This window comes from Panthera uncia, unplaced genomic scaffold (assembly GCF_023721935.1).
Source record: "Panthera uncia isolate 11264 unplaced genomic scaffold, Puncia_PCG_1.0 HiC_scaffold_545, whole genome shotgun sequence".
Lineage (NCBI taxonomy): Eukaryota > Metazoa > Chordata > Mammalia > Carnivora > Felidae > Panthera > Panthera uncia.
Genome location: NW_026059699.1, coordinates 24,678 through 39,358, shown reverse-complemented (window position 1 = coordinate 39,358; position 14,681 = coordinate 24,678). Strand labels below are relative to the sequence as shown.

The 14,681-nt window shown below is 55.9% G+C and overlaps 1 protein-coding gene across 2 annotated transcripts in view; it reads right to left on the bottom strand.

Moving 5' to 3' along the window:
* Nucleotides 1–1,068: 1,068 nt before the first annotated feature.
* The window catches only part of LOC125918204 (receptor activity-modifying protein 1-like), a 36,332-nt gene continuing 22,719 nt past the window's right edge, over nt 1,069–14,681 (bottom strand). The window contains exons 2-4 of one of the 2 annotated variants that reach the window (XM_049624236.1): nt 2,942–3,014; nt 2,004–2,194; nt 1,069–1,249 (exon numbers count right to left, since the gene is read on the bottom strand). In XM_049624236.1, coding sequence (XP_049480193.1) covers nt 2,045–2,194; nt 2,942–3,014 — 223 coding nt within the window. In that variant the 3' untranslated portion in view covers nt 1,069–1,249; nt 2,004–2,044. Of the gene's footprint in view, nt 1,250–2,003; nt 2,195–2,941; nt 3,015–8,198; nt 8,483–14,681 lie in introns of those variants that run through there. The other variant, XM_049624235.1, reaches the window with a different exon arrangement.

Genomic DNA, 14,681 nt, shown 5'->3' with positions numbered 1-14,681 from the left:
GAGAGCACTGAGACCTCCTTCTGTGACCTGGGGCGGTCTGGGCAGGCGCTGGCACGCAGGGGCGGTCGTGATGAGCCACGTGCCGTCGCCACTGGCCTCCTGCCCCCCCTGCCCGCCTCCCACCCCAGAAAATGGCCTGGGGCAAACTGCCCAGGCCCCCTGGGAGTGTGTGTGTTGGGGAAGGGACTCCACTGAGCCAGGGAGCAGGGGATGGCTGTCCCCGGCTCAGGGAAGGTGGCTGGAGTGGGGGACGGGTAGACAGGAGGGGTGACAGGGAGGGCCATAGGGCTACCTGCTCACGCTGCCCTCGATCTGGGGTTCTGACTAGATTTACGTGCTCCGACTAAGGACGGTGAGCCCATCTCAGCGTGGTCCCGTGAAGAGGAAACCAAAGCCAGGTTCAAGTTCACCTCCCAAAATAGCCTTGAAAAGCACTGTAGGTCTTTCCTGAATTCGTTCTACGTGGAACCAAAGGGCAGTTGTATTTTCGGAAGAAGGAAAAGCATCCTAAGGCCTCTTCGCGCTCCCTCTCTCAGAGAGCCCCCAGACCGCTGCCTGGTTTCCCCAACGGTCTGCTCCCCCCTGCTCCCCCCACCACGTGCAGGTTCCCCCCTGCTCCCCAGACAGCTGCAACACCATCCGACGATCCGCCCGAGGCCATCTTTTCCAAGTTGGTGAAATGATCAGAGACGAAGAAGCTGCTTAGGGTTACACCCACCCCACACCCCCACACTCGCTCATATTCATTCTCACATCATCACACACACTCACTCACACACTCACCTCCACACTTGCTCATACATAATCGCACTCACATACTCACCTACACACACTCACCCCATACCCTCACACTCACACCCACTCGACCCCACATCCCACACTCACCCCCCACTCACACACACACACTCCCCCCCGTACGCACGCACACACACCCTCATACGCACTCATCCCGCACCCCCACGGGCTCACACACACCTCCCACCACACCCCTGCACACGCACACGCTACACCCCAAATTGAGACAATTGCTTTCCTATTTTGCAACCTGCCTTTTCCAATGAACTCTATACCGTGAGAAAAATTCCCCAAGTATTTAATTTTAGGAAGGCCTTCTCCCATCAGCTGGATTTGATTTCATGGCGCAGCCCTCCGACGTGGGCGCTGAGGACGTTTTCACTCGTTTGCGTGTATAAATAACGCCGGGTGAAGTCCTTTTGTGCATCTCTGATTACGTCCTCGGGATAAGTTCCTAGGAGGGAAATTGCTGGGAATAAACATTTTAAGACTTGCAGTACGTGTTTCTGACTGGTCCTCCGTGACGATCGTGCGGTTTTGTCTTTGGAAGAAGCGGAGGGAATTGCGTCTCCAGGCGGCTGGGCTTTCCTCCCGCGCTGCTGTGCGGCCTGCAGGGACCCCGTCCCAGACCCGGGCCTCCCAGCCCCCCCGCCCCCCGACGCCTCCCGGCGCCCCGTCCTGTCCTGTCCATGGACACTGGCCTGTGCGGACACTGTCGCACCTCAGAGCTGCCTCGCGGCTTGTGGGAAGCCCCGTCCCGGGAGCACTCTTACCCTGCGGGGCTAGCAGCTCTGGGGCACAATCTGTACTCGGCCAAGTCCATTTCTGAGTCTTCTTCTTTTATTTTTCGTTTTGTTTTGTTTTTTGTGACTTTTTTTTTTTTTTTTTGAGTTTGACTTCCAACCAATTTTTTCTTCTAAAGGATTTCCACGACAAAGCTCTGGAGAAGGGACCGTTTCTCCGGCTCAGGACCCAAATAAAACGAGTCCATCTGACTTCTCGAAGTAAAGCTGTTGTCACCTTCCCCAGCCAGCTTAGTGGGAGCGGGGTGGGTGGGAGTGAGTGTGAAAATATGGGTGAGCGTGGGTGGTGTGTGGGTGAGTGTGCAATTGCGCGTGAGTGAGCGTGGGGGGGGAGTTTGGGGCGAGCGTGTCAACGCATTCCCCAGGCCCCTATCGAACAGGGGAAGGTCGTATGACGCGACTCACCAAAACGGTAACAACACTGCAGTCGGGACCCAGCTGCCGTATCACGATTGCTGGGACGCCGCGTGGTACGGGAAGGCCACCGGATGCACCAAGAGCAGGCGCAGGCTGGCTGGGATCTGACTGGACCCCTCTCCGGCCGTGTGGCCGTGTGGCCGTGCGCAGGCTCTCTCTGTGCGCTTCCCCGCCCTGGGCTGTGGGAGAAGAGCGAAGAAGGGTGGCCGCTCCGACCGGGCTCCAGGTCCCCCGGGCCCTCCTGCTGGGCTGGACACTCCGATGAGAACACAGGGAGGATGGTCACTGGTGACTGGGCTGCAGTCTACCCCTGCCCCTTTGTACCGTCCAGGTGGTCCCGGGAAGGAGCTGACAAAGGGCGGAGCACAGGCCGGCAGAGGGAGAGCGCAGGGCCTGGCCTGTGGCTGGCATCCCTGGGCCTGAGCAGGGCCCTCGGTGGGGGGGTCTGCAGCTCCCCCCCCCAACCGTGGACTTCTGCAGATGGGGGTGGGAGGTGGGGCGAGGGGGGAGCCCAGGAGCGCCACTGCTCCTCAGCCAACCAGCCCCGGAGCATCTGGCGTCAATCGACGTGACCTTGGCAGGCGACCTTCTGCAAGGGCGCCTGCTCAGACGCCCCCCGACCCCCCCTCTTTGGACGGTTCCAGGAACAGCTCCCAAGGCATTTCAGACACTCCTTTTCCTTTAAATGTCAACTGCCTCATCGGTAACCCTTGGAGGGGTGCTCACAGCCCGGATGTGGGACAGGACAGGCTGAGAGCCTGGCCTCGGGGGACCAGGGTGGGTGGGGGCGGCAGGACAGGGCTGCGGTGGCGGCGGGGGCGGGGGGGGGGGGGGGGCTCCCCTGTGGGAACAACAGCCCGCACCCTGGCTTTGGGAACAACTCGTGTTCTCAGGAGCTCCTGGGACAGCTGGCCCGGTCCTCTCACCTGACTGGCTGGGCTCTGGAAACAGCTTTCGTGGCAGGTTATGAGCAGTTCCCAAAGTTGTCCCCGCAGTGGCCTGTGCAAAGGGGAGAACCGAGGGGCCACCCAGCTCCTGAGTTTGCTGAGTGTATTGGACTGAACGGTGTCCCCCCCCCCCGCCCCCCCCAGTTCCTGCTCTTTGCAGATATTAGTTCAATTAAAACCAGGTCATACTGGGTTCAAGTGGGCACAATCTAACATGACCGGCCTCCTTGTAAGGAAAAACAGAGACGCGCAGCGAAAAGGCTGCTGATGGCGTGTACAGCCACAAGCTAAGGCCAAGGACCACCCAGGAAGAGCAGAGGCTGGAAGGGGCAGGAAGGAGCCTCCCCCAGAGCCCTCAGACAGAGCGCGGGCCTGCCAGCCCCTCCATGTCAGAACACCGAGAGAATAAATTCTGTGGTTTAAGCCGTCTGGTTAGTGGCAATCTGTTCTTTTGCCCCAAGAAACGAATAGGAAAGTCTTTTGTTTTATTTAGTTATAACAAAGTTTCAATCATACTAACAATAGAAAAATTCTGCCTGTAGTCATTCAAAGTTAGCACCCAGCTGCTGGCATTTGGTTTTTTGGCCTCCGCCTTTGATGTGCGAACACTTGGCCATGAACGCAGACTGGGCGGACGCAAAGTGCCCTGGCCGGGTAGAGCTGTGCCTCCGTCCCAGCCGAGCCCGGCCTCACCTGCTGACCGTGGTGACCCGACCACGAAGCTGGACACCTGAATGCGCTCTCCGGTTCCTTCACTGCAGACCTATTTCGCCCGAAGGAAACTTCCAGATCAGGTGCACCTACATACTCAAATGTACTTACAAACACGCACTCCAAAGTCAAACCTAAACATTTAAAAATTATCCGCAATGGCGAAGATACGCAAACAACAGAAACATCCATCAGTGGATGTAAAGATAACGTGTGATATACACATACGATGGAACATTATTCGCCTTATTTAAAAAAATTTTTTTTTAATGTTTGTTTATTTTTGAGAGAGAGAGAGAGACAGAGTTCGAGAGGGGAAGGGCCAAAGAGAGAGGGAGACACAGAATCTGAAGCAGCTCCAGGCTCCGAGCTGTCAGCCCAGAGCCCGATGTGGGGCTCAAACTCACAAACCTCGAGACCATGATCTGAGCCGAAGTCAGACGCTTAACCGACTGAGCCACCCAGGTGCCCCACATTATTTGCTTTTTAAAAACGGAGGACATTCTGCACCACGAGGCAGCATGCATGAACCCTGAAGACAGTATGCTAAATGAAACAAGCCAGTCACAGAAAGACAAATACCGCGGGAATCCGCCTACACGAGCTCTCTAGAATAAATTCATAGAAGCAGAGGGTGGAATGGTGGTTGCCAGGCTCTGGGTAGCAGGGTGTGGGGAAGGGAGGTCGCTAACCCATGGGCATAAGGTCTCAGTGAGGCAGCTGATCCGCTCCAGAACCCTGCTGCCTACGGCCCACGGTACTGAATCGTACTCTTAAAAATGTGCTAAGAGGGTAGACCTTACGTTAAACGTTCTCGCGACAATAAAACAACAACAACAAAAAACTAGAAAAAAAATTTGTCTCTAAAGTCCAAATGCAATTTTTGTGCACTTTAATACACGTTTCATAACCCCCCTCCCCAAATAAAAACTGTCATTCTGTTCTCTTCCATTAGCTGGGGTCATTTAATTTTATTTCATTTTTTTTAAACTTTTATTTATTTTGAGACAGAGAGAGAGTGAGTGAGGGAAGGGGAAGAGAGAGAATCCCACGCAGGCTCTGATAGCATGGAGCCTGATGAGGGGCTCGAACCCATGAACCGGGAGATCGTGACCTGAGCTGAAGTCAGCCGTTTAACCCACGGAGCCCCGCAGGCGCCCCAAGTGGGGTAATTTTAAAGTAGTAACACTGTTTAGCGTTTGCACTGTCTGTAGAGTATTTTCATAATAGCAACTGCCGGGCCCCACCGACTGCTCTGAGACCCAGTGCGGCCTTAGCGCGAGGTGTGATAGGACTCCTGTCAGCCACGCTGGCACAGGGACCCCCACGGCCTTGCGCCACCTCGACCTTCCTTACCAGGCTTCCCTCCCTGGCGACACCACGACCGCCTGCACCCGAACTCCCGTCCTGGCAACTCGGAAAACCCGGACTAAGACGCCTCCCTGAGTTACCCCAGTACCCCTGGCGGGAGATGTTGCCATCATCCCCATTTCATGGATGAGGACATTGAGGCACGGAGCGGTGGGGCGTCGGGGGGACAGGGAGGAAGGTGGTTCGCTTCTTGAGGCCGAGCTCGGCCTTTTCTGTCAAGTTTCAGGGTAATTGTCTCTTCACGGCTATGATGCCAGGAAACACGCTTTTCGAAGTTTTAAAATAGGCGCACCGTCGTTTTTCCAGAACCTCCCACATCCCGAACTTGAGCACACTTGGTGAAACCTTTCAGAGTAGATCTGTTAGACTGAAGCGCTCTGAAAACAGTCTCCCACAAAACACCAACTTCTGACTTTCAGAGACCAACTCTCTCTAGTCTCTTTCCTTTTTAAAGTTTTTTATTAGAAAAAATATTTACTTACTTTGAGAGAGAGAGAGAGCGCGCACCAGCAGGGGAGGGGCAGAGAGGAGAGACAGAATCCCAAGCAGGCTCCACACCAGCGGCCCAGAGCCCGACGGGGGCCTCGAACTCACAAACCGTGAGATCAGGACCTGAGCCGAGATCAAGAGCTGGACGCTTAACCGACTGAGCCACCCGGGCGCCCCTCAGTCTGCTTCCTTTGAATGTGACAACGGTCACGAGGGGCCTCACGTTGAGACGTGAACAAGTGGCCTGCTGTCCCGTGAAAGGTTACTTTTCTCGATCCAAACTGAAAAGTCTTACTGACCTGTGGCCACTGGTACAGCACAAGCGAGCACCCGCCTGGAGAAGGCGCGAGGCAGCATCTCCACGAAAATGCAACCCCCCCCCCCCCCCCCCCCCCCACCGCAACACCGGGCCGCGTGCAGCAGAACCAGGTGCGACTCTTCAGCGACGCGACGTAAGACTGGAGTGACTCCTGTCTGAGGGTAGCCATGTTTGGGAGCCCTCGCACCCGGCACAGCCACACCCGCCCACGCCACACACCATACCCCACGCACGCCTCAGGCTGGCCAAGCGCTTGGGAACAAGGGAGGGCCTTGTCTTGAAGATGCCACGGCCCTAAAGCTGATTCTGGAAGGATTCTTCACTCAGCCCCGGTGGAGCCCTAGGGCTCCATGGGGCCCCGACCACCTGTAGGGGCTTGCGGATGATGGGGCTGCCTGGGAGCTGGGGGCCCGGGTCCCTGCCGCCAGGGGTATGACCTCGGACGAGAGGGCTTCATTGAAAATGACCCCGGAAGCAGCACTGGAGGGAGCAGGCCCCGTGGGCCAGCCAAGCCGGCACCTTCGGCAGGTGCACGTATAACCAATTATGGGAGGAAAGACCAGCGAGGTCAGGCCGGGGGCTGCCCTCTTCCCCGTGGCCCGTGTCACCTTTGCTCTCGGGGACGACGTTTATGAAGACAGACTCCAGCCCACAACTCCCACTCCCAGCCACCTTCCGCTCCTGAGACGGCGCCCGTGGCCGAGACCCACGGAAGCCTGGGCCCTCGGCCCCAAGCTCTTCCCCCACCTGCTTCCTTTCCTGGGTCCTGAACTGTAACCACTCGTGCCACAGCGTCCTCGGGGAGAACCCAGGGATGCATAGAGACAATTGCCCGTTTCCTTCCAGCTCTCATGGTCCCAAGTCTCTGACCCGTGAAGGCGGAGGAAACGAGGACCGAACCCTGCAGCCTGACCAGCCCCTCCCCGAGGCCCTGGGGTGTGGACCCCGGGGTCCCTGTTGGTTCTTGAGGCGATCGCCCTGCCGTTAGGACCGCCTGGGCTTCTTTCCTGTAAGGCACGACCACGCTGTAGCCAGGGCGCCCGTGGTTCAGCGCAGAAGCGAGAGAAGCCCCATCAGGGAACCCGTCTGTGACGCCTCTGCAGGCCGGGGGCCTGCCCGTGATGGGAGCACCTTTGCAGGGCCAGCAGGTGCCCAGGAAGAGGCTGGGGGAGTCTGAGTTACCCGAGGGGGCTGCCGAGGGTCGGGTCTGCTCAGCTGAGTGGGGGGGTGGGTCACCCCGTGTGCCTGTGGTACGCTAATGCTGAATATTCCAGAAGGTAATGGCGTTGGGCCCCTGTGTAAGGGCAGGCTGGCCAGCAGGGCAGAGGGAGAGGCAGAGTCTGGGGGTGATGGGCGTGACATCCCATCGGTCTGAACTCAGAGGTCTGAACTCAGAAGACATCAGGGAGGAACACTGTGGAAGCTCCCTGCGGGCATTCAGAACCTTCGGGAAGGGGGCTGTAAGCAACTGTGAACGGAAAAGCAGCAGCCGCCTGGAGGGGCGCACTGGGGTGTAATGGCCAGTAGAGCCCCGGGGCGCAGAATGCAAGTGGGTATCTGGGCCTGAGGAGGCATCTCTGAGGAGGGGCCTCAGCAAAAACTGAACACACCCGGCCTCCTCCTGTCTGCGAACAGCCGTCCTCTGAGCCAGCGGTTGGGGTGGGGGTGGGGCGGGGGCCTCAGAGGCCCACGGGAGCATCTTCAGGGCACACAGCGCCTCGGCACCATCATCCCCACAAAGGTCCCTGTGACCGAAGAAGGGGAATCCGAAGGGGTTAGTGTTCCTTCCACCTTTCTACTCTCAGTGGTCCATACCCCGAAATAACGACGCTCCCCAAATTCGAGGACATCCTTTTTCATTTTTTAAAATATTTATTTTTGAGAGACAAGAGAGAGCCAGAGCAGGAGCGGGGCAGGGTCAGAGAGCGGGAGACACAGAATCCGAAGCAGGCTCCAGGCTCCGAGCTGTCAGCACAGAGCCCGACGCGGGGCTCGAACTCAGGAACCGCGAGATCATGACCTGAAGTCGGACTGAGCACCCGGGCGCCCCCTTGAGGACATCCTTTGAATCACAAGCCACTTATCCCCAGTTCGGCGGGAGGTTGGAACGTCAGGAGACAGAGGTCGGAACCCTCCCCGGAAATCATGACAATTAGGCTCCCCCTCCCTCCTGGCATCTGGGGTCCCCACCTGGGTGGCTTCGAACTCCAGCCAGGGGGCTCTCAGGTTAACGCCTGCGCCACGGCCATTCCGAAATCCTGTTAGCTCTTCCTGGGGGACAACACAAGGGATCTGGGGCCTACTCTTCGGGCCGTCAGGGTGCCCGAAGCTCTCACCTGTCCCCCCCCCCCCCCCCCCCCCGGCGACCGCAGGCCTACACGACGCCCTCCGGGCGCTTGCTCCTCCAGACCACCAGCGCCGTCACAAGCAGGGTCACCAGGATGGGCACCGCGATGAAGGGGCAGAGGATGCTTCGGGGCGGGTCCCGCACGGCCCTGCCGGAGACCGGGCAGTTCCTGAAGTAGTGCCGGTGGACGGCCACAAAGAACCTGTCCACGGCCGCATTCGGCCAGAAGCAGCCCAGCTGGTCCGCCACGTGCCTGGTGCAGTCAGTGAGCACTTTGTAGGTCCTGCGGGTGGAAAAGCCGCTCATTAGCCCCCGCGCGGGCAGAGGCCCGAGGCAGGACCCGGCCGGGGCTCTTCGCCCCATGCCCCCCGGCGCCGAGCAGCCCCGGGGGTCCTCGCCCGGCCGGGCTCCAGGAGAGGAAGGCCCTGGAAGGTCCTGTGGGGGCTCCCGGATGTCCTGCAGGCGCCCACGCCCTGGAAGGCGGGCTGGGGCTCGGGGACGTCCCTCCTCGCTTCTGGGATTCCAGGGACCGGGACGCACCTGCCGGGGCAGCCTACGAGGGGGGCCAGTCAGGCGCGTTCCGACCGCAGCCTGGCTCAAGAAGCCGTCGGGGCACCAATCCGCAGCCTCTCCAGCACCTCGCTGTCCCCTCCTCCCCCAGGCAGGCCACCCAGCCTGGAAGGCAGGGCTCCCCACCGGGCCTGGTCTCCCAGCACCCCCCCGCCCCCCTCCCGCTGGAGCCTCCCGGAGCGTTCATCACCTTTCATGGTGTAGAGCCACATCTTAATTTTATTCATTGGGTGGAAATGCTGAGGACAGGGATCTGGTCTGTTTTGTTCACCTCTGCAGTCTCAGTGCCTAGAAGGGTACTTGGAACGTGGCAGGCGTGAGTCGGCTGTTTGGTCCTTTTTTTATTGTGGTAAAATAGAAATCATGTTTGCTTGTTTGGGTTTTTTTTTTTTGTTTTTTGTTTTGTTGTGTTTTTTTTTTCTTTTTTGCTATTTTAACCGTTTAAAAAATTTTATCTATTACTTTTTTTGACAGAGAGAGAAAGAGAGAGCATCCCAAGCAGGCTCTGCACTGTTAGCATAGAGCTCGACGTGGGGCTGAATCCCACAAACTGTGAGATCGTGACCTGAGCTGAAACCAAGAGTCGGATGCTTAACCAGCTGAGCCACCCAGGCACCCCAAGTAAATTATTTTTTAATAAATGAAGATTGAAATTGGGGGATATTAAAATGCAGTTTCCAGAAGATGAGTCCCTTCTGCTTCTACTTAGCAGGTAGAAAGTTGTAAAACAAACAGACAAAAAATCCCAAAACAACAACAACGACAAAAGCCAAAGAAACCACAAAACCCTATGTTTTCTGGAGTCCGTCAGAGAGTAGAGACCACAAACCAATGAAGTAACTTGTTTCAAGGACCGTCCCGCCTGGGGCAGAGCACGGGAACAACAGACATGAGAAGAAACCCACTACTGACAGACTGCAAAGACCAACTAAGCCTAGAAGGTCAGTCTGGAATTCCCGGGGCCCCAGACACCCCGGTGGTTTTGTGACTCCCCACTTTTTCCCACGAAGCTCCAGCGGGTGCTCGTGAGAAAGGTTAGTGGCAGGCAGGGGACTGGCTGTCCCTTGGGGCCAGGCACAAACACTGCATGTTTCTTGAATACTTCTCATGTAAGAATCGACAGCCTGTGACCCCTGCAGGAAGAGTGGCTGATGGCGAGGAACAGACCGCAGCCCTTCCCGCTTTCCCAGACCCTCCCCTCCTGCGGAGCAAACGCCCTCAGCGGCCGAGGGAGGGACGGCACAGCCTGTCGGTGCCAGGGCACAGGAGAGACGCACTAGGGCTGACAGAGGAAGGGGAAAGACTCTTCCCCCTTGGGAGAGCAGGCCTGGGATCCTGCATGATACCAAACAGAGGGGCAGGAATCTCCCAGCCAAGATCCCACGGACCCAGGGCAGAGTTGGGCCACCACAGGGAGCGGCCCGAAGGCGTGTGGCCTGTCTGAGCTGAGGCTCTGTCCCCAGCATAGAACAGCAAGCAGCAACTGTCTGCTACCTGGACAAGGTGGAGAGAGACCGGCTCAGGCGTGCAGGGTGGGACACCGCCCTGAGGAAGATTCACCAGCCCCCACTGGGACCGCAGGTGGTGGCAGCCATTGCTACAGGTACGGAGGCCTGTGGTGCTCTGAAAGTGACCACGGCGGCCACAAACCCCAGACCCAGCTCGGTTCCTGACAGGATGGACTCCAACCCCACACCAACAGCCTGGCGGGAGAGGGTGACCCACTGCCAGAGATGAACACTAGTCGCCTCCGTCTCTGATGTTCTCTCCACGAATGTTCCGTATTCAGATACGAAGTTATGAACTTTTCATTCAGAAGCAACAAAACCCAAGCAACGCGTTGCCAAGAGAGAAAACAATCAACAGAATCAGACTCATTGATGACCTAGATGTTGAAACTATTATGCAGGGACTTCGAGGAGATGATCACGACAAGGGGTCTAGGTGGGAAAGCAGATAATCTACACCCACAGAGCCTTGTAGCAGAGATGCGAAGCTGTAAGAAAGCTAGAGAGAAATGCTAGAAATAAAATGAACCCGGTATCAGAGAGAATTCCCTTGATGGGCTCATCAGCAGGTCCGGCATCTGAGGAATGAGTGAGTGAGCGTGAAGGCAGGTCAGTAGGAATTCCCCAAACTGAAACACAGAAAGAAAAAAACAGAGCATCCCTGTGGCGAGTTAAAAACACTATCAACGTTATATCCAGTCCAACTTGTAATCTGAGTCCCCAGGAGGAGGAGAAGGAATGGGGCGGAAAAAGTATTTGAAGAGATAATGGCTGAAAAGTTTCCCAGAACAGGGAGATATCGGTCTGCAAATCCAAGAAGGTCAGAGAACCTCAAACAGGGCAGAAAAGAAAACAGCAATAGCAACTAAAGAACCACATAGACCCATCGGTCAAACAATCATCTGAAAACCAAACATAAAGAAAAAAACTTCCAAGAAAAAAAATCCTAGAGTCTGTCAGAGAAAAAAGACACTTACAACGAAGCAATGGCAGGGTCTCAGCAGACATTTTACAAGAGACTGTGCAGGCCAGGGACAATGGGGTGACTAACGGTGGGGAACATAGCCCCGTCTGTCCAGAGTCCCATACCCAGCAAAAGTAGCTTTCACACAGGAAGTTGCCAATAAAGACTTTCTCAGAAACAAAAAGAAGCTGAGAGAGAATTCATTGCCAGAAGGTCTGTGCTTTAAGAAATGTTAGTTTTTCTTTCTTTTTTTTTTTTTTTAAATTTTTTAATGTTTATTTATACTTAGAGAGAGAGAGAGAGAGAGAGAGAATGAGCAGGGAAGGGGCAGAGAGAGGAAGCCACAGAATCCGAAGCAGGCTCCAGGCTCCAGGCTCCGAGCTGTCAGCACAGAGCCCGACGCGGGGCTCGAACTCGTGGACCGCGAGATCACGACCTGAGCCGAAGTCAGACGCTCAACTGACGGAGCCCCCCAGGCGCCCCGGAAATGTTATTTTTTCATTCAGAGGAGTATAACAGATGAAGTAAACGGATACAGTCAAAATGAAGATGTTTAAAGATCCTTTTCTGGAACGTTCTGACTTTTGAGCTAGAAATCCAATCGATGCTGGGAAAGGCTGGGGTGCGTCCAGCAGCCAAGCGCCCCTCCACCGCAGCGCCTGTTATGTGGTCTCCAAATCGCTGAGTCACTGCCCTGAGTGCACTGGGACCGCGGGCCCTCTTCGGTCCGCGTGGGGTGGGGGTGGGGCCCCAGGAGGGACAGAGCGGGCCGAGGCGGCAGCAGCTGGCGTGTGTGGGACCTGTGCCCGACGGGGTGTGCGGTCTTCCCAAGTGAACAAGGACTCGTGTTTCAAGTCAAAACAGAAGTGGAGAGAGCCACAGGAAGTCACGACAGGCTGGGTCTCACGGTGAGAAGAAATGAATCAGCACGTATCAGGTGCCTGGCCCACGGTAAGGGCTGAACGTGGCAGGTGTTGTGAAAGCCCAAAGTCCAGCCTTCTGAGCTGGGTGTCGATGAGCTACGGGGACACGCGTCACAAGCACGGGTCTGGATGACCCGTCTTCTCCCCTGCCTCAGACCCACCAAGCCCGCCAGCAGTTTCTGGGGTTCGGCAGGACAGACACGCCGTCCTAAACGTTGCCCCCCCTCCTCTGTGCCTGGGGGAGGAGCGGGGACGCCCCCAGGAAGAGGTATTGCCACCCCAACCAGGAGAGGGAGGAGCCCCTGACCCAGGAGATGAGACCCTACAGACCCCATGCGGAGGCCACGAGGAGGCTGAGCGCCCGGGGTGGGCTATTCTGGGATCCGGCACTTTCTCCTTGAAATGTTATCTTCCACTTTGCAAAGCCACCGCCGTCTAAAAATATCTCCAACATGCAGTCAGCCGTCCACATCCTGTTTATTTATACAGAAGTGACAGCTGAAACTTTCAATAAATATTTGGAGCCCTGTCAGCAAGGGGGTGATAAGAGAATTCCCCTCAGAGTGTAGACATTCTTCTCTTCAGAAGAACACAGTACTGACTGAAGGGCCCAAAATAATCATGAAAAATATTCTTGCCTTAACCCTCTATTTTCAGTCCTCACATAACCAAACAGTTATCCTGTGTGTGTGTGTGTGTGTGTGTGTGTGTGTGTGTGTGTGTGTGGCAAGGACTTTCTATTCTGGGCCTTTAAGCAAACTTTGCTTGGAATGTTCCTGAACACGATGGTGGGAGTTTCCGATATGTCTGGGTCCCAAGTCAAGGCTCCCGGCACCAAGACTTATGATTGTTTCCTCGCTGGCAAGAAGGCTGATGCCCACTCCTGCCCCAGGCAAGGTGTCTGCTCTGGGGACACTGTGGTCGCTGGTGTCCCCCAGGTAGCCCTGACTGGTCCTGATGTGGAGTACCTGAGCTGGGGCCCTGGCACCCCAAAACCTGGATTCAAATCCCAGCCCCGCCGCCTATCCCGAGTAATCCTGGGATCGCCTTCCCCCTATCCGGGCGAGCCCTGGCCTCCTTATATGCAAATGAAGACACCACTTGGCAGGGTTACTGGGCAGATCAAGTGAAATGAGGTCAAGGGCCCCACATACAGCAGGTGCTCAATAAGTGGATGTTACCTCATCCCTTCCTTCTGAACAACTGGCGTGTGGCTTATAAAGTAGTCACTTCTCGTTCTACAAACCTGAACAAAAGCAGACCAGGCCACCTGAGTCTAAGCATCCAAAATCCGAGGAGGAGCCACTTTTGGACTTAGGTTCACTTTATCCGCATCAATGGCTTCACCCATCCACCCGGGACCACGCGCCCCTCCTCCCCCCCCCCCACCGTGGGTTCCCGCAGCCCCATGCACCTGCCGTGGGGAGCAGCAGCTGGGGGTGAATGTGACTGCCCCGCGCTGGCCCAAAGGGCCTGTCAAAATGCTTGATGACACGGCGGGGAGGCTCTCGGATAGCTGGCGAGGAGGGCAGGTGGGTGTGAGACCCAGAGCCGTACCCATGACGCTTTCGGCTAAACAGCCCTTCTGGAAATACAAATGACTAATACACAGCCCAGAAAAAGTTTAACCCCACTCTTAAGGAAAACAAAGAGGGGCGCCTGGGTGCCTTAGTCGGTTTAGCGTCCAACTTCGGCTCGGGTCATGATCTCGTGGTCTGTGAATTCAAGCCCGCATCTCAGAGCCTGGAGCCTGCTTCGGATCCTGTCTCTCCCTCTCTCTCTGCTCCTCCCCTGCTCACGCTCTGTCTCTCTCTCTCAAAAATAAATAAACATTAAAAAAAATTTAAAAAGGGGCGCCTGGGTGGCTCAGTCGGTTAAGCGTCCGACTTCAGCCAGGTCACGATCTCGCGGTCCGGGAGTTCAAGCCCCGCGTCGGGCTCTGGGCTGACCGCTCAGAGCCTGGAGCCTGCTTCCGATTCTGTGTCTCCCTCTCTCTCTGCCCCTCCCCCGTTCATGCTCTGTCTCTCTCTGTCTCAAAAATAAATCAACGTTAAAAAAATTTAAAAAAAAATTAAAAAAAAGAAAGAAAGAAAAACAAAGAAGCGAATGTCCAAATTTAAAAATAACGCTTGGCGCTGGGGAAGGTACGGTGAGATGACGCAGGTCCTTGTGTCATTGCTAACAGAAGACAAACCGGTAAACATTTTCCCGAAAAGCGATTCAGCGATATGCGCCAATAACCTCACAAGTGTGGATGCCCTTTGGCCCAGTATTTCTTTTCTGGGAATTATCTGAAATTAATAACATAAAATGTAGACAAAAGTAATCTAAGAAGATGTTCACGGCGAATTTCTAATCATGGAAAACAGCCAACAACGGGACTGCCAGGAAAGAACCGGCTTCTTCTTTTTTTTTTTTTTTATTTATTTTTGGGACAGAGAGAGACAGAGCATGAACGGGGGAGGGTCAGAGAGAGAGGGAGACACAGAATCGGAAACAGGCTCCAGGCTCCGAGCC